This window comes from Bidens hawaiensis, unplaced genomic scaffold, assembly GCF_021521415.1.
Source record: "Bidens hawaiensis isolate Kalapana, Puna unplaced genomic scaffold, B.hawaiensis_p1.1 tig00023716_1, whole genome shotgun sequence".
Taxonomy (NCBI): Eukaryota; Viridiplantae; Streptophyta; class Magnoliopsida; order Asterales; family Asteraceae; genus Bidens; species Bidens hawaiensis.
The window spans coordinates 22,774-48,085 of record NW_027493729.1 but is presented as its reverse complement, the minus strand read 5'-3'; the positions used below and the strand labels follow the sequence as shown (position 1 = coordinate 48,085).

Below are 25,312 nucleotides of genomic sequence, written 5' to 3'. Positions count from 1 at the left end.
CTCCAACCCCGTTAGATGCTAAGTTTCCTGTTGAATTAGCTGACGGTAAGTCTATAGAAACAACTCATGTTCTTGCGGGATGTAAGTTGAAACTGTCAGGTCATATTTTTTATATCGAACTTATACCTTTTACGCTTGGTAGTTTCGATGTCGTTGTCGGCATGGACTGGTTATCCGAGAACCGAGCGGAGATTATAGGTCACGACAAGATAGTCCACATCACTACCCCTTCTGGCGAGACCATTTCGATTCAGGGCGAGAAAAGCGGCATGACCACCAGCGTCATCACCCTCATGAAGGCGCAGAAGTATCTACGAAAGGGTCATCCGGCAATTTTAGCTCATATTGTTGAGAAACCCGCGGAGGAGAAGCGAATCGAGGATATACCGATTATGCGAGACTTTCTGGAAGTTTTCCCGGAGGATTTTCCTGGACTCCCTCCTATTCGACAAGTCGAGTTCCAAATTGAATTGACCCCCGGTGCAGCACCCATAGCCCGAGCCCCTTATCGGCTTGCACCGGCAGAGCTTCAGGAGTTGTCCACTCAATTGCAAGATTTGTTGGATAAAGGTTTTATCCGACCTAGCTCATCGCCATGGGGAGCCCCTGTCTTATTTGTTCGAAAGAAGGGACTTTCCGCATGTGCATCGACTACAGAGAACTGAACAAGGTGACGATCAAGAACCGTTATCCCTTACCCCGAATTGATGATCTGTTTGACCAACTTCAAGGATCGAGTTACTACTCGAAGATCGATCTGAGATCTGGTTACCATCAATTAAGATTGCGCGAAGAAGATATTTCAAAGACGGCTTTCAGAACTCGGTACGGACACTTCGAGTTTTCAGTTATGCCTTTTGGTTTAACCAACGCACCAGCCGTATTTATGGATCTCATGAATCGAGTATGCAAGGCGTACCTCGACAAGTTTGTGAATGTTTTTATTGATGATATCCTCGTCTACTCCAAGGACAAGGCTGACCACGAAGAACACTTGAGGTTAATTCTGGAATTACTAAAGAAGGAACAACTGTACGCTAAACTCTCGAAATGCGAATTTTGGCTTCGTGAGGTTCACTTCTTAGGACATGTGATTAACGAGAATGGTATCCATGTCGATCCCGGTAAGGTAGAAGCCATCAAAAACTGGGAAGCACCTAAGACTCCGACTGAGGTGCGACAATTCCTAGGACTGGCCGGCTACTACCGGCGTTTTATCGAGGGATTTTCAAATATTTCCCAACCTCTCACCGCTTTGACTCACAAGGGTACTAAGTATAATTGGGGGTGACGCGCAAGAATCCGCTTTTCAACTGTTGAAAACCAAACTCTGTAGCGCCCCAATTCTATTCCTCCCCGAGGGAACAAAAATGTTGTCTTATTATCAGAACAAGTGTAGGCTATATATTTTTGTGTATGTTGTATTTTTTTTTTTTTGTTGATATTATATGCTAACACATGTAAAATAGTTTTGTATATTATTTATCGCAATGTAACTACTTGTTGATGGATATTTATATATTGAGTTGGAAGAAATTTGGATAGAAAGAAATTTTAACGTATGAATAAATTGTACTTGTGTAGGATAAATATTTAGATAGAAAATAAATTAATTCTTAATATTTTTCAATTATAGTAATTTGAATAGTTATATTAATTTAATAGATATATTAATTGAATAGAGAGATGCATTTATAGTTTCTTAATTAATCTTGAAGCTTTTAAAACCTAAAATAAAACTAGTAAATAAAACTAGTGGCCCATATTCATTTCTCGCATTTTTCGCAGTAATTTCATTTCTCTCTTGAACTATCCCCTATATATATACATATATATATATGTGTATGTATATATATGTATGTATATATATATGTATATATATATGTATATATATGTATGTATGTATGTATATATATGTATGTATATGTATGTATGTATGTATGTATGTTATTTTCAATAAAGAGAACTCATCAACATTTGTGTTGACGTTTATTTTAATATACTTTTGAGATAATTAAAATGAAGTATGGAAGCTTCGCGAAGAGCGTGGAAAAACAGTGACGTGTGTTTGAATGAAAATGTTGACTTTATATTGAACTTGTAGTTTGAATAATAATCGTGTAATGACTCTGATGGTCAAATAAAGTTCAACTTTCATTATAAATGTATACTTAATTGTGATTGGCTAAAAGGCGTCTGTCACCACCCGAATGACTTGGTCAAAGTCTTACGCTATCTTAATTAAGATTTTCGGGGTGTGACATTTTAGGGGCAATTGTTAGGGCACAGATATTTTATGCTGAGGATATGTTATCCTTATGGGACTTCTGGATCAATTATACTTAATATGCGTTCCAGATTGTATCAGGATCAAGGATCCTCAGTACTAACTATTCACAAACGGTTGTTTTCTTTGTATAGTGTTATGTTAAACATGTATAACGACTAAGAGGCCTGGTCTACCTATTAGTTTGCAGTCTATGGGAAGTGGCACGTGGTCAAAAGGAGTGCAACGTATCTATTGGAAGAATGGCGGATTAATAGGAATTTTAGTTTGTTATTTTGTATATTTGAGTAATGGTCAGTTTAGTTGCACACAACACACTCGTTATACAATACGCAGAGATTACTTTAGCTATATTAACATACACTTAGATTCATGGTATTTGTTGATCATAATCTCCAATCTTGTAACACATTTTTTATTAATATAGTGGTGATAGACATTTGTTATCACCCGGGGTTTTTGTGCCGGCATAATCCAATCAAGGGTTTTTCCTCGTACCAAATTTCTGTTTTTATCCTTTTTTTCATTTAAATATTCATTATCATTATACAAGCACTCTACCTCAAAAAATCAGATTTTATTACACTATCCTTAAACCGATTTTTGACCAAAACAATTAATATTTAATAGATATAAGATTATATGATAATCATATATTACAAAAAAAATATTTAATTAAAAGAAACCTCAGGCCCATCTCTCGTTTTTATATATATATAAAAGTGTTTGGAGAATGACAGATAGTGGCAGCCGCAAAACAATTTAAAGATTATTGGTTTTTCACGGCAAACAAAAAAAGAGCTATCGCCGCCACCTCCTTAAGCCACTGACCAACACCGTGTAGCGTTGCAAGCTGCCGCTGTATCATCCAAACTCTACCAACTGGATTTTCCGTTGCGCCTATTCGTCGCCACCGCAAGCCGGGTTGTCTCGTTTCGTCGCATAGCAACGTTCGTTCGTTGAACTTCGGTATATTAACCGGTCATTTGTTAACCGAGGTAAACTTATTCAGTTAATATTCATGTTTCTTTGGTTGTTTCGTACTGTACTCGTAATGTTTGTAACCTGATCCTGACATTGACAATTCCTTAAAGTGATGATTACTCGATTCATATTCCGTTGTGTTTTGTTTATTTATTAATATGATTAATAATTATGAAATAATTATCAAATCAAGTTCACTTGTTAAACTATTGACTGATCACCACTTAAACCCAGCACCCGACAAAAAAAAAGATACAAGTCAAATTTCTTCATACCCGACATTTTGGTTTGAATTTTTCCAAAAGAAAAATATAAATTTCAATTTCAATTTCGCGAGTACCAAAATAACCAAACAACCAAACACTATATTGAACTGGTAAAGTACTTTTTCGCAGGGGTGTTATCACCAGCAAACTTTTATAGAACTCAAGAACTTGCAAAAGTTCTTAAGTTCTTTTATAAGTTCTTGAGTGCTTTTAAAGTTTGTTGGTGATAGCACCCCTGCCTCTCTGATATCTTGGTATCAGAGCCATACATCGGCTCATGTTCTCCAATACTAAAGGTTCGGATTAGTATGCTCTGTGACTGTCGTCTTTGTACGGTTCTCTCACACCAGAAAACCAACCGATAGTTAAGATCTAAAAGAACAACTAGTACTGTTCCGTCCAAGATCCCTGTTAGAAGTCTAAAAGAACCTGCAGTGAGTGGTAAGACGACACGAGGTCGCAGTCAAGTCTCGTTTTGCGGTGTGAAGACTAAGCAGTGTTGAAGACAGTCCTATATCCAATCATGTCCGGCCAAATGCTATCCCGTTCCACATCAAATCTACGCCAGTCATCAGCTTCCAGAATAGATCAGTTATATGTAATATCGTATCTTTCCGATGAATCTAAAATTCCTATTACCAGCATGCCTTTAGTAAACCCTTACAATGTTTTTTTCTAAACCTTCTAATTCATTATCCAAAAAAGTCAAAAAATTAATCGGTTCTACTTCCAACCCTCATGTTAAAGAATTTGTCCAAACTTCAAAGTTTGACTCACATCAACTTCCTGCCACCACCTCCGAACACCTTGTAACCCTTTCCCTACCCCAGGTCTACCCAGAATCTGTCAAGCCCAAGGTTACACACACATCCACTTCGGTGCCATCCGATTAGACCTTACATTTCACAGAAGAAAAGGCTTACCGGCGTACTCCCGTATAGCCCTTGTTGATACAAGATTTGTTGAATAACAAAATGCTTGTATAGGTACTATACAAACCACCCTGAACGCAGGAACTATGTTTGTAACATTCTACCCAAACTTCAATATGCCTATCAATGGCCCATCCCTCCTTACAGCTTTAAAAGCCCAGATCCAGATTGGAGGAACACCTCAAGTAAACACCTTCCAAGCAACCTTCCATTACCAAATGGCGTACAGAGTACAAAATCACTCCTATACATCATGGTCCCAGGACAGGATAACGATGGTGACGCGTTACTCATTGATGTTGATTCCAACGCCATGTCAACCTGCATATGTCCCAAAACAGTTATCCAGAGAAGAGTTACTGAAACTGTTACCATAGAAATGGATAACAAATTACGAACAGATCCACCAAACCCCTGTTCAGACAACCACAACCCCAGAGTTTGTCAGGCACCAAGATGGAATGGTTGAAATAAAGTTCTTAATCAAGAACGACGAAATATATTCCCAACAATAAACATGATGCAAGCCATATCACCACAGACATCAACTCAAATCACAAAACACTGCAGTTATTATGTATATAACTGTCCATCTTGCTTAGAAGTAGCTTTCAAAGTTGAGTATGAAGAAGACAAACCAAAGAAAAGGAGCTCACAATGCTCTCTGAAGAAAAGGTATGAAGATGGAGACCCCAATGTTGGCCTACTAGGCGAACCATCTGGCAAGTTTGACTACTATGTTCTCTATGGTAGTTTAACAAAGAAACCAAATTCAAAACCAAAGCCTTGCAAACCAACACCATCACCAAGCGTCCCTCACAGTCAACTTGAGAGATGCTTTGTAATCACCCCTTCCATCTCATCCTCTGATTACCAAACTGAGTTCCCACCATTAAACTCGTTTGAGAAGACTGACCAGAAAGCCAATCACGCGTGGAAGATCCAAAATTCTTCCATAATGACGCCAAGTGGTCCCTCAAACCCAACCACTACAGTAGAAGTAACTTTAAACTGACAAAGTGAAAATGTTGTTGCTCAGAATAAAGTTCTCACAACCATTCTAGCTCAACAAGACAACTTTAGCAAAACTCAATAAGTCTTGGCCAGCAGGCTCCAGGGTCTAGAAAGTATCATCTATGAAGTCAAAACAAATATTCTAAGCCTTCACCATGAGCTACTTGAAATGGTCAGAAACACCCCTGCCATGCAAACATCAACGAACCTCTCACACAGAGAGTCAGAGATGAAGTTCCTCAAGGCCCAGTTAGCATACCTTGAGAGACAGCACAAGCAACAAAAGGTCTCAGCTATGACAGATGATCCATGGAGGATGCCAGCCTCACCATTTGCAAGACCTATCTTTGACCCACAACCTATAGCCAAGGCTCCAGTCACACAATCCTCACCATCGTTAAACCTATGGTCCAACCAAAGAGAAGGTCTCTTCCATGGAGGCTAGATCCCAAAAACCTATGTTTAATGACAAATTTAGGAAATATCATCTAAAGTCTTGGTTTACCGCCATGCTCACACAGAGAGTCAGAGATGAAGTTCCTAAAGGCCCAGTTAGCAGACCTTGAGAGACAGCACAAGCAACAACAGGTCTCAGCTATGACAGATGATCCATGGAGGATGCCAGCCACACCATTTTCAAGACCAATTTTTGACCCACAACCTTTAGCCAAGGCTCCAGTCACACAATCCTCACCATCGTTAAACCTATGGTCCAACCAAAGAAGCAGGTCGCAAAGAAGATCTCCACCTAGAACCACGGGTGCCTCTTCTAGCAACCCTTCGTCTTCAAAGGCTAAGGAACCATCCAAAAGGCATACATTTGATGATAGCATGATGATGGCTTCATCAGTTGCTCTTATCGATTTGCCGAGTCCAAAGGAAGATCCCATCACAAATCTGCTACATCAACTGGCCACTGAAGTCTCTCCAAGAGTTCTGCCTTGTATTTCCTCAAACATGGTCGTCACTTCAGACGATGAATCTGACAAGTCAGAAGATGAGGAATTAGCAGACCCGAGTAAAGCATTTGAACACCTGTTCATGAATGAACAGGATACCACAGTCAGGAATGATATCGATTCAGATGTCGAAGATACAGCTTCACATACAGAAAACCAGAGTAAACCAAATGTCCCACGATCGGACTCCAACATAAAGTTCACCTTTGACGACATTCTCTCATCACAATGGCGTGAAAGAACTGTAGAAATGCATACATGGTGGTGTGCTGCTGAACTACAGTACTACGAAATCGAAGTTGTCATCAAGAGATTCTTGGCTAGGTGTCAAGGAAGACTTAGAGACTGGTACTTAAGTCTTGGTGAATACAGACAGATACAGCTTCAACAGCTCCGATCACCAGAAGAACTCATCCATGTGATCTATAATGAATTCATTGAAAGCCCACTTGATCAGAAAATCCATGCACGTGATGAATTCTTAAAAATGAAGTGTTTCTCGTTCCTCCCACAAGATCTTGAGACACATTACAACCGTATGTCAGAAAGGTTTTACTGTCTTAACGGCGTCGATGACGCAAATCTCAAGCAGATCTTCCTACAGTCCTTCCCAGAATCACTCTGTAACAAGGCTTTCAGGACACTAGAAAGCAGGAACTTAACATGTGCACATGCATCACTAGGAGAGCTATATCAACTTATTACAAATGCTCTCGCTAAGCTTTGTAATCAAAAAAGGTTTCTCAGTGATTATGAAAAAACGAGCTGTCGTCTTGGCTCAACCTGCAACAACAACCACCTTATGATCAAATGCAAAGACTCCATCTTGCAGCTGTTCAAAAAGATCCACTTCTTAAAGAGAGATGGTAAACATTATTCTCCAAATCGAAGATTTCAAAATAAGAAGTGGAAGTTCCTTAGAAGAAAATCCTATCGAGGAAAAAGCACTGACATGTGCTACATTTGCAACCAGAAAGGCCATTTTGCAAAATATTGCAAAGACAAAAGGAAAACCCAGGCTTTGCTCCAGACGATCAACCAAGTTGAACAAATTGATGTTTCGGATTTAGAGTCATTATACTCTCTTGACTATGAACAAGGTGATAAGGCAGTATGTTCAATTTACTATTCTGATTCCGAAGATGAAACAGATAATGATACAGACACGGATGAATCAGATGCATACGACTTTAGCAACAATATTCGTCTCCAGATCCTCCTATTCCAGACCCTCTAGTCAAGTTCAACTTACTGCTTAATCATTATGCAAAACCTATCCCCGTAATTGCACAAATAGACATGGATCACACAGATCAGTCTTAAATCCAAGTATTCTACCCCCAAGTTATTTGTGCCATCACAAACAGTTTTTTCTAACTGCCAATGGTCAAACGTTCTCTATTGACAAAATCAGCAAGCCCATCTACATTAGACTATTTCCCACGTGTGTTATCAAACACGGGTTTTTGGGATCTAGCCTCCATGGAAAGGACCTTCTAGGTTGGGATATTATTTTCCAATTACCAGAATGGAGCTTTTTGGTAACAATGAACTCAAGTGGAAGAAGTACGCTAACCCATACACAACAATCCATCATCTTCACATGAGTACACCCTCACCTCATCCCATAGAAACACTCAAAACCCAAATTATCAAAGCCTCATGTGCCACAAGTCACACTAAATTCCTAACCAAACACAACTCACCATTGTGGCTTAATCCTACATTTTTTGTGTCTGCCGTTCAAACAGAATAAAGATACAAACCCAACAAAAGCAAGCCACCCATCTTGGTGCCTGACAAATTCTGGGGTTAGGGAAAGGGTTACAAGGTGTTCAGAGGTAGAGGTGCACAAAAAAACCGGTTCCGGAACCTAACCGGTGGAACCGAACCGGAACCGGTTCCAGTTCCAACCCGGTTGGAACAATACCCGGTTTGGGTATTTTTTTACCCGAAAATCGTACCCGGTTCTCCTATTTGTATGTCAGTACCAGTTCCAACCCGGTTCCTACCCGGTTCTTAATTGGAACCGGTTCGGTTCGTACCCGGAAAAACCGGTTCCGACGGGTTTTTTTTGAAGGGTCAAACAAAAGTCAAACTAGCCGTTGGAACCGGTTCCAACGGTAATATAGCCGTTGGAACCGGTTTTTTAGACACCAATTAGCCGTTGGAACCGGTTCCAACGGTAAACATTATTAAAAACTAACTATTACAAACATTATTAAAACATAAACGATACTAAACATAACAACTAAAACATAAAAAACAAAGTCCGTCGTTTTAATCCGGGAATACTTATTTTTGGGTTGTAGAGCCGGACGACTCTCCCACTTCCGTTTTTTTAGCTTCCAATCTTCTTTTCTCTCGACAATACTTATTCGTATGTTTTCGTAATTTCGAGTTGGACCCTGCTTTAAGAAACTTCGAGCAATATTTGCAACGTGCCAACTCATGTGAGTCGGTCATGAGACACAAATCGTAATGAACCCAAACATCGGGGCATCTTGTTGTTTCGATCACCATAACGTCATCATTGGTTGCCATTTGTTGTCGGTTTAAGGTTAATTGTGGTTTGGAGTGTGTTTTATAGTTTTGAAAGTGGTTTAACAAGTAAACAAACAAACCTTGCTATTTATGGTAAGAAAATAACCTATTTATAGTTAAAAAACCGGTTCCAACGGTCAAAAACGGCTATATAGCCGTTGGAACCGGTTCCTAACGGCTCTAATATTTAAATTTCAAAAAAAAACCGGTGGAACCGGTTTTTACGTAAAAACCGGTTCCGGTTCATACCCTACCCGGTTCTTAAAAGTTCGCATATCTGGGCATCGGTTCGGGTCGGGAACCGAACCGGTTCTTGATTGGAACCGGTGCCATTTTACAACCCGGTGTGAAAAAACCGGTTTGAAACCGGTTCGGGTTTTCCATTTGAACCCGATTTGTGCACCCCTATTTAGAGGTGGTGGTAGCAGGCTCTTTTATAGTTCTTTTTCATCATTAAATGACAAATCACATTTATTCAACAGTTAACTTCATGAAACCTAGAGCCATAATAAAAGCCACAATCAAAAGATAGATGTCATCCAATCAAACATTCAAGCAAAACCATATCCAAGCAATCAAAGTTTTACAAACCAAACCCGGAATAAAAGTAGCATAACACACAACATAATCAAAATCCAGTCAAAACAAAAGTAGCAACACACACCATGAATATTCGAAATCCAGTCAAACATCACACAGCACAATTCAGCAATAGAACATAACCCGCTTGACGTTCTCCTTAAGAGCAGGGAGAGGCCTAACAGCAGCATTGACACCTGGCGCACGTGTGCTCCTACCACCACCCATCCCACGACCAGCAGCCCCACTGATCATCGATCCACTGTCAGATGTATCCGGTTCCATGTAAAACCGTGCTCGAAAAGCGGCCAGATGAGCATAGTAAGCCGGTGGCACTGCATAAACATATTTCAGAAACGTTGGACACAAATTACTAGTCACATTGAACAGCGATCATTCTTTACCCTGGTCTTTCTCAAGCGGTTTTTTCTTTGTTCTTTGGCCAAATCACAGATTATACAACTTCAAAAATATGATGATTTGGCTACGTTTGAATGCAAGCTTTGTTTAAAACAGTTTCGTTGAAAGGTTTTGATTTTAATTTATATAGTTTTGGGCATGTTAAAAAAACAAAAACACTCACCAATGGATACAGAGCGTGTGCACCTTGCATAACTGTCAAAACAAACAAAAACCATAGATAAAAAAATACAAAACAATAACAATTAACACATCTGAGAAGAATGAGAGATAAATTAACATACGTGTAGCATAGATTATTAGTGAGTGATTGAAGATCATCAGCTGAAAACCGGTTCTCATCCCACAGCACATGGTAATGAGCAGGACGGCTTGTACCCTGTCTTGTCAAATACAATTAATCATATTTTGTCAAGTTACAAATTTTAAAAATTTAGGAAATGTTTCAAAAATAGATCCAAACGCACCTGAATTCCAGCATGGCTGCACAGATAGAAATCAAATTCTGTAGGGTGACAGATCTTTGAATCAACAACTGTGCCTGTTGATTACATTGTGAATTATGAAATAAATTAGTAGTATAATACAAGAAAATACAAATGATGTACATGATGATGATTTTAAATATACCAGGCAGTATATTTCCACTCCTGTCAACAGATCTACGGTCATTGTGGTTGTTTGCAAAGAGTCTAGTGTGATGACGCTTTTGAACCACGACAAATGTCACCGGAGGCTGATAATTTGGCTCCAATGAAGCACAAGCCTGTATTTACAAATTGAATAAAATTACAAAAATGATCAAACAAAAAACTATTTATTTAGTATATACACGATTGTATTTACCTTACGGATTGCATCAAGCTCATAAAGTAAAACTTGGTAGAACTGTCCTTCGCTCACACCATCCCTTCACAATATAATTTACATCAACAGTTAAGCAAGGGTGGGTATAATTGTAAAGACTAGTAGTGTGCCCGCACGAATGCACGATGCTTATTTTGTTAACCATAGACTATTTACAAAAATTTTTAAAGTACACAAAACCAAGAAAAAAATTAAGTAAAAAATACAAACAGTGATACACAGTCATGTTGAAAAAATGTTAACAAAAATAGCAAAAGGGGTAATAACGTCATTTTACAAACAATAATAATAACAATTATAATAATAAAGAAAAAGTAAATCTTGAAACAATTTTGATGACATGTGTATATACTTCGATCACTCGTATATACTATTAACAAATCAATTTTGAACAAAACTTAAGACAATATAAAAGTTATAAAACAGCATATTAAAAAAGTTATAGAAGAATAACAAAAAAAAATATGCGGACCACGTTGCATAACAAGATTGGTTAAAAGATTATATACAAAATTAAAGTAAAAAACTTTAGCATCTAAATGCTTACCATGTAGAAGGGGCCCTTGTGACTTTAAAAAATGAATTTACACAAAAATAAAGTTTACCTTTAAAAATGCACACACATATAATGTAAGAATGAAAACAAAAACAATAAAAGAAAAGGAATGAATACCTGTAAAAGATGATTCGTTGCGGTTTTTGCCCAGTTGATCTACGAAACGATATCAATAGCTCCCTATATTTATGCATAAATTAACTTCAAAAAACATATTTGAATAAAACAAGTAGAAAAAATTATTCATAAACAACACATACTTAATCATGCCACCCGACACTTTGCCTCTATTTGGGTCCTGCCATTCCTTGTACAAATCTTGAATAAGTTCTTGACGATGTGCTTGAGCACAAACCAATCCAGCATACTTAGTAATTTCAGGCCAGTCTTGTGAAGCCACAACCTACAAAATAGGGTTTATAAGGTTGATCTAAAAACGATATTATATTAAAAACAAAAAAATTGCACAAATGGTCACTGTGAGAATTTCTGATTAAAAAATATAAAAACTTACAGCTGCAATTGATGGGCTAGAATCTTCACCAGGGTGAGGATGAGTGACATCAGCACCAAAGATAATCGTTGGGACATCACTAACATTAGGAATTCTCCTTGTAATTGCATCAGCAAGAACCGTGTTTCTTCCACCAACTTTAACATTAATTTTTAACGCAACATTTGCTAAATATTGCTTGCTCATCCTAAACACATGCTTTGTTAAACAACATTGAGAAACAATCCCGAGGTCAGTCTCACAGATTCTTTTCAGGTCACCTATGCAAAAACAAACAGCAGAGTTATAGAAAAATACAATTGTGCTAACTTTGAGTAGTTTTTACCGATCAATAGTTAATACCATATAGTGAGCCATTGTTGTCAGGTAAAATGACAATAAGCAAATCGAGTTCTTTGCGGTTGGTGGACTGAAGTTTAGTCATGGCTTCATGAAACCGAGCTTTCAACACTCGTTCAACCTGGTCAGGTCGACCACTAAATGGAGGAAGCACGGGCTCGGTGCCAAAGTTCTGCAAAAGCAAACAGAAATGAAAAGAAATAAAATAAGTCAACAGAGAATAAGCAAACAGTCAACAACTATTTGACTTTAAAGTGTTGCTGACAATACCATGCCAGAAATGGTGCACATTTGTGCAAGCTCGGTACAAAAGCTACGAGCGATATTATCTTGAACGTTCCGCGCAAAGTTGATGCAAATCCAGTTGCTGACTGTTCCACCGTTGACCATTTTCTGTCACAAATATCAAAAAATTAAAAGCATTGCATGTCTGATAATAAACTAAAATCATAAATGTATACATGTACATACAATAACAAAAAAAATTACCTTGTTCATCATGTTCCATTGACCAACTTGAGGCAGACAGTCCCTTTCACGGCCAGTGTCATGATATTTAAGCTAAATAAGCAGATGAAATATTTAGCAAATAGTTAAAAGAATGAAAAAATGTGTAGCTAGCCGACTAATTTACCCTTGGAGGAGGTAAAATTCGGGCTTCAACAGATGCCAGCTGTGTGCTGATTTTGATTCCAAATTCTTTAGCGTAAGGATCTTGTCCATAAGCATTGTGTCTAACAGTCTGCAAAAGGTTATGCACTTGATTAAATTCGTTACACATTTCAATAACAAAAAAAATACATAAAAAAAAAACAAACCTTGAGAATATCACCCTCTCTTTCTTGAGGGCGCTGACACGTCACCTTAAGAAGGGCGGTGATCTGGCGTTCGTTTAACCTCTTTGAGTACCTCTGACCCTCAACAATTTTGCAGACCTGCAAATTAAAAAGAACATTAAAATATCTTTAATGTCAAGATAATATGTATTTGAATATAAAGAAGTAATGTGAACCTCCATAGGTAGATAATTTGGTCTCTGGGAATTGCCAACTTGCAGGCACGGCCATTGAACGTGTTGAATGGAAAATCCATAAGTCTCTCTGAAGTATTCAACCACGGACTTCAATGTACCTCTTTCATCAACTGGAAAACTGATACATAACAAATAAAATAATCAACCACACGTCATACTTTAGTCAACACAAAAGATTGAAACTGAAAATTAGAATAAGGTTCTCACTTAAGTTCCCGTGTCGCTTGTGATGTTAAGCCAGATATGCGATACTTCCTACGCATGTTTCCACGATGAGTGACTTCAACTTTGACACCTCTCAGTGCCTTCTTAATCTGGTCAATGTATTTGAAAATTATAAAGAAAGAATATTGTTATTTTGCAGTTTTAGATATATTTGAAAAAGTAAATAAAAGTTACCTTCACACGGTCTGAGTCAGATAAAGGTCTTGCAGAAACATCCCTATTCAGAAGTTGTGTGACAAAGTCAATCACAGGCAGCGGCTCAATAAATGCAGTCGAAGACATATCTGAAAATCAACATGCACAATTACAAAAGTTACACAAACTTCATGAAAAACCAATACAGATTAATATTAATCAAAGGGCAACTAACCAATATTCAACGACAACCCCATTTGTGTAGGCCTTATGCTTTGATAAAACCCACGCCAGCTTTCAAGCCCCTCGCCAAGTGGTTGTCTACGACCCAAATCAGGAGAATAGAATGACCGTCCCACAGGCGAGTACCTACAAAAGGTTACAGCAAACAATAATCAGTAAGTCATTACATACATATACCTGAAGATATCAACTAAAGATAGGTGTAACTAACTACATACCGATTAGTAGGTAACTCGCGCAACACAATATCCAAAACCTGAAGTGCTTCCTGTGGCGCATCAGCTTGTCTCCCTGCTAAAAACAATCCCAGATGATGCAAATCCGCACGTGAAACCAGCTTGATCACAACTTTGAAGTCCCGTTCTCTCCTGCATCAATAAATTGCAAATCTTATAATACATGTTCAAAATTGTGCGATGTTTAAATGATTAAAGATTGAAAAAGATAACCAAAATGCTGACCTGGCGTTGCCAGAACCATCATCTTCATCTAGAAGAGTGATCTTGAACTCCTTTGAAACAAAAGGAAGCGGTCCAGCAGTATACAAACTCTTTCTTCCATCATATGCAGGAAGCCTCTTTCCAAGATGAGAGTCACGGTACAGAGTCACTAGTTGTGCCATTACAGCACGATTCACTCCACGTGAAGTCATCTCAGGATTAATAGTCACCTACACAATTCAAAATAGTTAATATAACTTAAACAAACAAACAGTGAAAAACAAAAGCTTACATCATATTGGTGCAGATCCTTATCAGGCAGTTCCACAAAAAAGTGATTAGCTTTGACAATGCAACTTTCACCCACACGGCCTTTTCCTGGACGCAAAGGAAACCTCAATGATTTGGAAGAGGCAGGTGCCACTTGCTGACTGGGCTCTTCTTGGTGCACAGATAGCTGCTGCAACTGACCAGCTGTCTCATCCACCGTCTGCTTGATGGAAGATGAAGATTCAGCATTCACTTCAGGTGGTGGTGTTGACTGCAATGCCGCCACAGGCTGTTGAGGAGCATGTGTAGCTTGGTACAGCTCGGGAACGGGCGGCCTAGAAGGTCCACCAGAATACTGAGGTGCAGGTCTACCACGGCGCTGTGGTGGTGCAGTTCCTCTAGGGGGGCTCTGCTGCGGTTGATCAGGTGGTCGACCATAATACTGTTGCGGATCACCGCCCCGTTGTGGTCCTCCACCACCATATCCACCCCTGCTACCCCAGCCTCTTCCTCCTTGAGGCTGGCCACCTTGGTAACCACCTTGACCGCCTTGGTAACCACCCTGCTGACCTCTTCCTTGATAACCACCCTGCTGACCTCTTCCTTGGTAACCACCTTGTTGCTGCTGTTGATACTGTTGCTGTTGTTGAGCAGGTGGCCTTTGAGCCCCACTGCCTTGACTTTGACCGTAGCCAGCATCCTGAGGCTCCGAGCCTTCACCACCACCACCGGGAGCTTCAGTTCTCCTCTTTCTCACCATTGTGACAGCTAAAACATACAGAAACCATTATCAGCTTCAGCTCATCATAGAACAAGATACAACATCAAATAGTAAACTAGTTAAACTCTTCATAAACTAAACCCTATCTATTATAATAACAAATTCATCTAAAAAACTATAAACAAAAACAGGATCACACAAAGCACCTGTCAAAAGCAAGAAAAGCTTTCAAAAACTCCGGTTTAAAAAAAAAGAAGTATAAAATCCACATAAAAAAATATTCTCCTGGATCCAAAAGTCAACAAAAAGCTCACACATTACATCATACTCAACACTCGTGAGGAAAAATCAAACAAACAAATTCACTATACAAAAACTTCAAAATCACATTCCACTGTTTGAGAATCAAACACACATAGAGTGAAATAAAGAAAGACTTCAAAATCAAGGTTAACTAAGTAGTAGCGATTCAAGCACATAGGTTGAGAATCGAAAAGAAACGAGTGTTTAAAGAAGCAATCGAAGATATACCTGACGAAATCGGCAGAGATCGGAGGAGATAAAGAGGCACAATGAAGCAGATCTGATCGGCAGTTGAAAACCCTAAGAAAGAGAAAGAAACCCCCCCTTGTCTTAAATAAATAAAGAATGACCCCCCCCCAAAAATCTCTCTCCTACTTAAAGCTGTGGTGGTAGGTCTCGGAAAAATCATTATTTAGTCCCTAGGTTTTCACTCCGAGTCAACTCACTCAATGTATGTTTTCATTCTAGTTTTCTTTCTTTCTTTCTTTCTTTCTTTCTTTCTTTCTTATGGTTACGACTTACGGGTGGTGTAAATAACTATGCTAACTCTTGATAATAACGACAATTTAGAGACCTTATTAACCCTGTGTGCTACACCGCTAAAAATAGTAAACTCTTTGATGATATATTTGAATATTAGATTACTAGCTTTAGAGCCCGTGTAACGCACGGGATAATCTAAATAATTAACATATAAATAAAACAATACATAATATATATATAGAATAACGTATTACTTACATTTATACTTGTATCATTATAAATAAATTGATTTTATATTATATATTACAAAATGATTTTTTCCAAAAAAAAGAGAATGAACTTAATAAAAAATAATGCACGTGCAAAAACATACACAAGAACACTCCATCGATTGGAAATTTATTCTCAGTATTATATATGTATAACTGAAAGACATTTGGTTATTAACCAATTTCGGGGAATACTTCTCATATAATAATAGTTTTGAGCTACACTATGAAAAAGATTTTGATAAGTTTGAGGGGCTTCTCGACTTTGTCAATTGAAAAAAAAATAACAGGTTAACCTGTTCAATTTTGTGAATGTTTTTATTCACTTTGGCATAACTTTGTATGACATGCTTCACGTACAACATTCTGATTATTAGGCTATAAGGTGTGGATATCATTTTACTTCTTACTTTAGAGTGACACGTCGGCGCCACATCATATTACATTTCAATCCACTCTCTTATACAACAATAAGGAAATGGTAATAGTCACCAATTCACCATTTCCTTATATTTTCAAATAAAATAATAATATCTATATAAATTAAATTAAGTTAATGCAACTAAAATTATGAACAAAATATAAATAAAATTACTTTCATTTAACTAAATAAAAACAAAATCACATTCACTTAAATTAATATAACTAAATAAAAATAATAATTACATTCATTTAATATAACTAAAACTAAAACCAAAAATTAAACAAAAATAATATTAAATACTAATAACCCAATCCCTTAACACCCACCTTCCCAAACTCCTTCACCATCATCTCTCTTCTCTCTATGTGTGGCATTTACATCTTATTTTCCATTCTTTGTAAGTTTTAATGAGTCCTAAGCAATTTTTATTATAAATAAAAGAAAAAGTTAACCATTTATATTATATTAAATAAAATGATGTTTTTGTTTTGAAAAATTGTCAAATATATCGGCATGTTTATCGCAGATTTCACCAACAAAAAATCACCGCCGGCGGCACCAATATGAGCGGGACGGTGTCCACCGCCGGCACCGCCTGCCACGTACACTTTTTCATCGGTAAGGCGGTGCCATACCTTACAGTCTTATTAAAGGAAAAGTCAATGCTGCCACAAATGTTTCTAATATGATTAAAGTTAGAAGCATAGATAGGCCTGGATGTGACATGTCGGAAGTATTTGTCATTTTTTCTTAAATTTTAATAGCAATGGGAAAAATACTCAATGTGCAAAATCCTGAATCTTTTGACTATTTTCAAAAATGTTCTTAAAAATAAATTCGAACCCCAATCACATTTGAAATTCTAACTTTTATTTGTTTCACATTTTCAAGTCAAAACCTTGAACCTGTAACAAGTTTAACGACAAATCTATTTGTATTCTTAAATTTTTAAAAATATTCAGATGACTCATTTTTTACTGGTAACAAATTTGAGCAAAATGTAGTTAATTTGTATCAGATGATCTATATACCAACTTTTAACCCGTAACAATCAAATTTAAGTTCCAAACAAACTCGAACCAATCCTTGATAAAAAAAACCCAGGAAACTAAATATGATAAACTTTAATATATTTGAAAGTGATTAGTATATACTATCCTTACAATATAACACATATATGTATAGTTTACTAAATTAACTGAAAAAATAAATAGATAGATTTAAATCGTATTTCCTTATAATTTATAAATTTATATGACAATAGACAAAAAATACCAATAGATATGTAACAACGCGGGTTTTCAAAATCTATATTACCCGACCCGTTTTATATTCAGGATATTTTATCGATATTTGAGATAATTTTATTTTATTAATATTTTTTCATTATTTATTTAATATATTACCAATAACTTTGAAAATATTCAATTTCCACCCCCGCACTAAACTTTAACCTCCTAGTTTCTCCAACCCTAATCTCCAAAGGCCATTTTGCAAATTCTGTTATAATAGTATTTTTAACCCTTTTACCCAATAACCCAAGCCCATATTCTTGATCTGAGCCCATGCCCGAGACCCGTTTATCATTCTTGGACCACAATTCTCATCATATTTTTGGAAATCAACTCTCAATACTTGTTAATCTTTCCCTAAACGACCTCACTGACAATCTAATTATATTATATCGATCATTATTGATTCACTTTGCTTATTAAAACCTAGCTGACCTAAACCGTTCACGAAGATACTATGTAACGATCACTAAAATACAATTAAACGTACAGTTAGCTTCCTGAAACCAGCGCCATCTTAACCCCAAACATCAATTATACTAACGTGGTTTGGTTGTGGCTGTTTTGATCGAGTTCTTTCCGGCTGTCATAACCCTAATTAGTCATTGCTTGTTCACTGTTTAAGGTAATTGGTATGTTGTTCTTGGTCACTTGTGATCCAAGTTCATAATCCCTTTGCTTAATTGAACAATCAATAACTAGTTGATCGGTTAAAGATTTCTAGGGTTCATCAAGGGTTTTGGGGGTTTCTGCCTTCTTTATTTAATTAACAGCTTTTGTATGTTAACCAACAAACACACCAACGCAGGTGGCTGGTGTGGGCTTGTTAACACCATTGAGCTGGCTGCCAGCGCGGGTTCGAGACCCGGCAGCCGAGTTAGGTTTTTAATTTTTATTTATTTGTTGAATTTGTTAAGGCTTTTAAAAATCAATATTAGTTAATATTAAATATAAATAAACGTTATTCTATTAAAAACCGACACATTAACTAGTCGTGTTCCGAACCTTGGTTAAAACCGACACATATAATATATATGTTATTTAATTTGGTAAATGTTTTTAATAATAAAAATGCTAACGAGTTCTTAAATTTAAAATGGATAATTTAAAATACGTTTGGTTAAAATAACTATTGGTAAAATACTTTCTAAACAAATGTATTTTCATAAACAAATATGTAATATTAATTAAAACAACTTTACGATTTATAAGTTAAGAGATTTACTTTTATTGTGCTAATATAAAACCAACTTTAAATAAATTATTATTTCACGACTATCTATTCAATCTTAAATCGCTTTATATAATTTATCAAAATTATAAATATTTATTTTTTTAAGTATTTTATAAAATAAGTTTAAATAATTAAAAATATACTATTTAATTAAAGTAATAAAATTAATAATAAACTAAAATGATAACTAACTTTCACCATAACACACCGATCATCAAAAACCCGAATCTCTTACTAGTTTTAGATTCCTTGTGGAGATCATAGTTATATATTTACGCAATTATTGTTACTTAGGACTTCTCGTCGGTATCATTCCCGAAGAGTTTCATTTACCGCTTTCTTACCTAATCATTATCTCTTGCTTTATTGCTAAGATGACTAATCGCTCCCCCTTTAACTCATTTTAACCGTTTCGGGGACATACTACTTTGTCTATTTATCTATTATTTAATACTCAACTTGCAACTGTTAGTCTTGTGTGTTTAACGATTTATACCTAACGTGTTATATGCTTATATGCTTTACTTGAATACATGTCGGAGAGGTTAAACATATTCTCAGTCTAGTATGATCATACGTCCGTCGTGTTAGCCATCGTTCAGTCCATCTAACATCAGGCTTACCGACATCATTATTTACTTGCTCATTGGTTAAATTGCTTATCTCACTTGACACATTTTGCATTTTCTTTATTTATTATATATTATATTACATCTCACTTAACTGGTGTTTACTTACTCAACATGTGATCATGGTTGTAAAAATCGCGCCTAGGCGCCGAGCACTCAACGAGTAATCCCCGAGTAATCCCCTCCTAGGCCGAGTTCTCGGTGAGCCATCCCCGAGTACTCTCCGACTAAGGCCGAGTACTCACCGACTAAGGCCGAGTACTCCCAGCTCCCCAGTCGACCACCTAGGGTCCGCCTAGCGACTTTTGCAACCTTGCATGTGATGTTGACAAAATTCTATATTATACGCATATGTAGGTTATCGTAGAAATTTAATGCAAGTTGGTGAGGACTTAATGAAGAATTAAGTTAGAAGAATATGTAATCAAGATCATTAGAAATATAAATTTGTGTTGTTGTATTTATGGATTATGTACATGTTTGTATTTAATTTATTTGAAAATTGAATATAATTAATAGATATTATCATCTAAATATTGTATGATAGTACCTTGAGAGCTGTGAGTAGGGGTGTTCATCGGATCGGATAACGGATTATTCGGGTTATTCGGTTCGGGTTATTCGGATTTGAGAATTTTTAGACCCTATCCGATCCGATCTGAATTAGGAATATTCCTATCCGATCCAAATATATCCAAATTCAATTCGGATCGGATTCGGATAATATCCGAATAATCCGAAATAAAGCTAAAATATTTTTCTATTTTTTTGTTCATAACATTTAATAGTTTAGAACCACAATAAACATACAAACCGGAAAATACGAATTACTCTTAACAAAAATTTAAAGTTTAATCTTCAAATAATTGTCTAAAATATATACCAAACTGGAAAATACCAATAAAAACATGTTTTTTATTCGGATTAATCGGATATCCGAATAATCCGAACAATCCGAATTTTTTAAAATTCCATATCTGAATCTGATCCGAATCCGAATTACTTATTCGGATATTCGGATTGATCCGATCCGAATATCCGAATAAGAATTCGGATTGGTTTATTTAGGTTTCAGTTTCGGTTCAGATTTCAGTTTTTTTCGTATTTCGGATTTCTTGAACACCCCTAGCTGTGAGCAATCAGTTCACGCCTCAGCATTTCCGTCGTAGGTTGGGGTGTGACAAGATAAGTAGATTTATTTTTAAAAATGGATCAACTTTTAAGCATGTATTTATAATTTAATGATTAAAAAACTACTTCGTAAAATGAAAGCATATTAGAGTTTTTTTTTTATATTTTTCATTTACAATCTTTAACAATATACATAGTATATAATATGTTAATAATAACATTCAAAATCATATTCTTTGAATATTTAACGAACACGGTTTGTTGTTGATTTTTGAAGTTCACCAAGTATGTTGTGAAATATATTCTAACTATGTATAGTAGTATAACATGTAAATATTTATTTTTATAAAAGTGTATAGATATAATATAAATAGAGTTTAAGAAAATTGAATAATTTAATCATGTTATAGATATAATATAAATGGTGTGTAAAATGAGACTGAATAATTATTGATATATAACATATATTAGTTTTAAAAGGAAAAAAATTGTGAGGATTGACCACAAACCGACACGTGTCTACAATTATTTTATTTTATTAAAATAGGTAGATTTTTATTTAGATAATACTTATAAAAAGGTTTTTATAGCTTCATATAAGATTTTTTTTTATTTTTTTCATTATTAATCTACTTGGTGAAGAAGTTTACGTGGGACAACCACCGGGGTTTGTCGATCTAATCCACAAAGACAAGGTGTACCTACTCGATAAAGATTTATACCGTCTAAATCATGCCCCGAGAGCTTGGTATGAAACATTATCTCAAAAGAGCTTTGTATGAAACATTATCTAAAAAAAGCTTGGTATGAAACATTATCCCAAAACCTGTTAGATAATAGCTTTATTCGAGGAACAGTCGATTGTTTACTAGTTTACCAAGGAGATGGATGGGAATTTGTTGATCGTTCAAGTATATGTGGATGGTATCATTTTTGGGTCAACCAACGATGGTTTGTGCAAAGAATTTGAAATTGTAATGAAATCAAAGTTCGAGATGAGTGCAATGGGGGGATGATGTTTTTCCTAGGACTTCAAGAGGATCAGTTACCTGATGGTATCTTTATTCACCAAACGAAGTATGTCAACGACATCCTAGCGAAGTTCAACATTGCTGATTCAACGACAGTTAGCACTCCTTTACCATTGACTCATGGAATTGGTCCAGATCCCACCAGAGAGAAGGCTGCTCAAACGTTTTACCGTTCCATGATTGGATCTCTCACTTACTATTGAGTCAAGAATTTGACTTGAAATGACTTAAGGGTGATTAAGGAAGATTGGAATCTTCTCAACCTCCCCAGAACTGGCTAAGTATGGAATCCGAGCACACTTGGACTTCCGAGCAAGGTTTACTTGCCCTAGCAAGGTATTTTGTCCTTCGGGCAGGGTTATCTTCTAGAAGTCTTCTTTAGTGCCAATCCGAGCAGGGTTCACTATGCCTAGAAAGGTTGTTCTTCATAGCCAAGCAAGGTCTACTTCCGAGTAGGCTCTTGGTTAACCAAGCTTTTGAAGTCAAGTCTTTGCAAGATCTAGCAAGGTATTCATTAATAAAACAGTGGTCCGAGCATGCTTGATGGAAGTTGATAAAGAATAATCCTAAGGACTTCGTCGGGCAAGGTTCAACTCCGAGCAAGCTACAGTGTTATCAGCACACTTGTCTTGACTAATAAGTTATTCACTAGCAAAGAGTTGAAAGGATCTCTAAGAACAAGTTTGCTCGTTGGATTATATCAGGCAAAGTTTGATATGATCAAGAAGATTAAAGTTTGCTAGGTGAGTATTTTCTTTGGAAATAAAGTCTACCCGGAGAACTGTTCTCCAGCACACTTCAAGGTTACCAGGTCTACTCGTAAAAGACAAAAGGCACAAGCCTATTCGGTTAAGACAACTAATACAAAGTCTACCCGGAAGACCTGTTTTTACCCTTAGTATATATTTCTGATTATGTAATTTGAGTATGTAAATCATTAGGGTTTCTAGAAGATGAGACAGCTGTCAGGTGGTGGCATGCTTATAAATAGAATAATTTATGGCACGCCTACCACAGATTTTAGCCTTTACACTTTTCAGACCTAAAAGAATATTCTTGATTGAGTGTGACGGCTGACCTAGGATTGTACGGATAAACTTTCCAAACAAGAAACCCTAATCGATTATCATTTGTACGAATCATTTAAATAAATGGAAATCTTTTGAGTTATTGTTTGTGTTTGTTACATTTTATTAATCCTAAAGCAACAACCCTGTTTGTTTCTGATTCCGCAGTTAACAAACAGTTTTCTTATCCAAAATAGCAACTGTCATTAACTCTCTTGTCTACACAATTATTGTGTGAGTTATGACTTAACTTTGAGTGTGAGCGATCAAATACGGGACTGACACGTGGTATCAGAGCTTGTTCGTTGCTGTTCGGATGAAGAAATTGTTGTTATTTGAAGATCTGAAGAAGAAAGACGACGTAAGTAGAACAATGTTTCATTGAAGTATGACGTCAGCTGCTCTGTTCTTCATTCTCTTTTAGATCTAGAAATTTCCGGTATCTTCTTTTACTTATTTTAATTAAAGTTTGCATATTTATTACTTAATCTTGCTCCAATAGAACCAGATACATCAGTTCTGAAGATTCGATTTTCAGATCTGATTATTTTCAAAACTTGACTTTTTACTCTAATTTAGCTATTCTCTGTTTCTATTTTTCCAAAACACCAAAATGTCTGGTTTTGAAGAGAAAGAAGTTTCCACTAACAAAATTCCGATATTGTATGGGAAGGAGAATTTTATCAAATGGAAAGTCTTGTTTGAGGCAGCTGTGTGTTACAATGACGTGAATATGTGGAACTCAATTAAAAATGGTCCATATGTTGCTGATGGTGCAAATCCCAATCAAGCCGTGACTGAAAGAATGAGAAAGATTGATGAGAGGGCTCTAGCTATGATCAAGTTGGGACTGTTATGGGATATCTTAACCAAGGTTGCACATCACACAACAGCTAAGGCTATGTATGATGCAATCATTCAGATGTTTGAAGATAACACTAAGCTGAAAAATATAAAGAAACAAAGACTCAAGCAACAGCTTGAGAGATTCAAGTACAAGGATGGAGAAAGATTGAAATCAATTCTTGAGAGAGTTTTAGCAATTGTGAATGACTTTAAAACAACTGATTATGTGATGACAGACTTGGATTTGACTACAAAGCTGTTGAACTCAATGCCAAAGGGGTGGTATACAACCAACAAATTTATCCTTCAAAAAGCCCAACTTTGAAGCACTTAAGTTGGATGATGTGATCTGTTTCCTCCAAGCTGCTGAGATTGAGATAATCGAAAACGAAATGATCAAGGAGGAGAAGCCATGCTTTCATGTGTCAAATGACCTAATTGCACCCATGGAAAACCTATCCACTAAGAATCAACAACAGATTCCCATCTTGAGGAACCAAATGAACCTGGTGTTGAAACACCTAAATCTTTCATTGGTGGGAGTACAAGTCACCAAGGCAGCCAATCAAGATTCATAGTCCAACTTATTGATGACAATGAATCTGCCCCAGTGACAAGTGGACATGTGCCCTATGGTGGTGGAAGCAGTGCACAAGGGAATGAAACTCAAGCTCTATTCTCCATGTTTACAGAGTCATACAATGCATTTGTTGCTAAGAACTTGATTCACACAAGTGTCATCCAAGATGACTTGGAACAAATAGATGCAGACATCACCTTGAAGACATGGATCTCAAGTGGCAGGCTGCCATATTGGCTCTTAGAAGCAAATGGCTATACAATAGGACTGGTAGATCACTTCTATCAGGGCCTAATGAGAGGATTGGTTTTGATAAGTCTAAAGTCATTTGTTATAATTGCCAACAGCCTGGTCACTTTGCCAGAGAATGCAACCAACCAAGAAATTTTCAGATGAATCAGTTCCACAACCAGCCAAGAAATCAGCTGCAATACCAACAGAACCAGCAAAGAAACAACAACTTCAACAACAACAATCCCAACAACTTCAACAACTATCAACAAGCTCCAATGAGCGATCAACAAGTTGTGCTATAGAACCAAAACTTTCAGAGAAACAACCAAAATCCCCATAATGCCTCAAACAATCCCAACAGAAACAATCAAAATCAACCCAGAAACCAAGGGAATGGTGTTGTTTCCACTCAGCATGAAGGGAATTTTGATTGGAGTGACCATGCTGATGATATCACAAGT

The 25,312-nt window shown here is 36.7% G+C and overlaps 1 protein-coding gene across 1 annotated transcript; it reads right to left on the bottom strand.

Moving 5' to 3' along the window:
• Positions 1 to 9,668: 9,668 nt before the first annotated feature.
• On the bottom strand, positions 9,669 to 15,941 carry LOC143567957 (protein argonaute 1-like). Its single transcript, XM_077054228.1, has 22 exons — positions 15,860 to 15,941; positions 14,630 to 15,375; positions 14,359 to 14,567; positions 14,116 to 14,265; positions 13,890 to 14,023; positions 13,694 to 13,803; positions 13,502 to 13,608; positions 13,274 to 13,412; positions 13,080 to 13,196; positions 12,896 to 13,003; positions 12,751 to 12,822; positions 12,532 to 12,654; positions 12,265 to 12,433; positions 11,923 to 12,182; positions 11,669 to 11,811; positions 11,526 to 11,588; positions 10,832 to 10,895; positions 10,616 to 10,751; positions 10,453 to 10,526; positions 10,270 to 10,364; positions 10,149 to 10,180; positions 9,669 to 9,900 (listed from the first exon to the last, which is right to left on the bottom strand). The coding sequence occupies exons 2-22, from the start codon at positions 15,365 to 15,367 to the stop codon at positions 9,692 to 9,694; spliced, it is 3,252 nt and encodes a 1,083-aa protein (XP_076910343.1). The 5' UTR covers positions 15,368 to 15,375; positions 15,860 to 15,941; the 3' UTR covers positions 9,669 to 9,691.
• Positions 15,942 to 25,312: the final 9,371 nt, after the last annotated feature.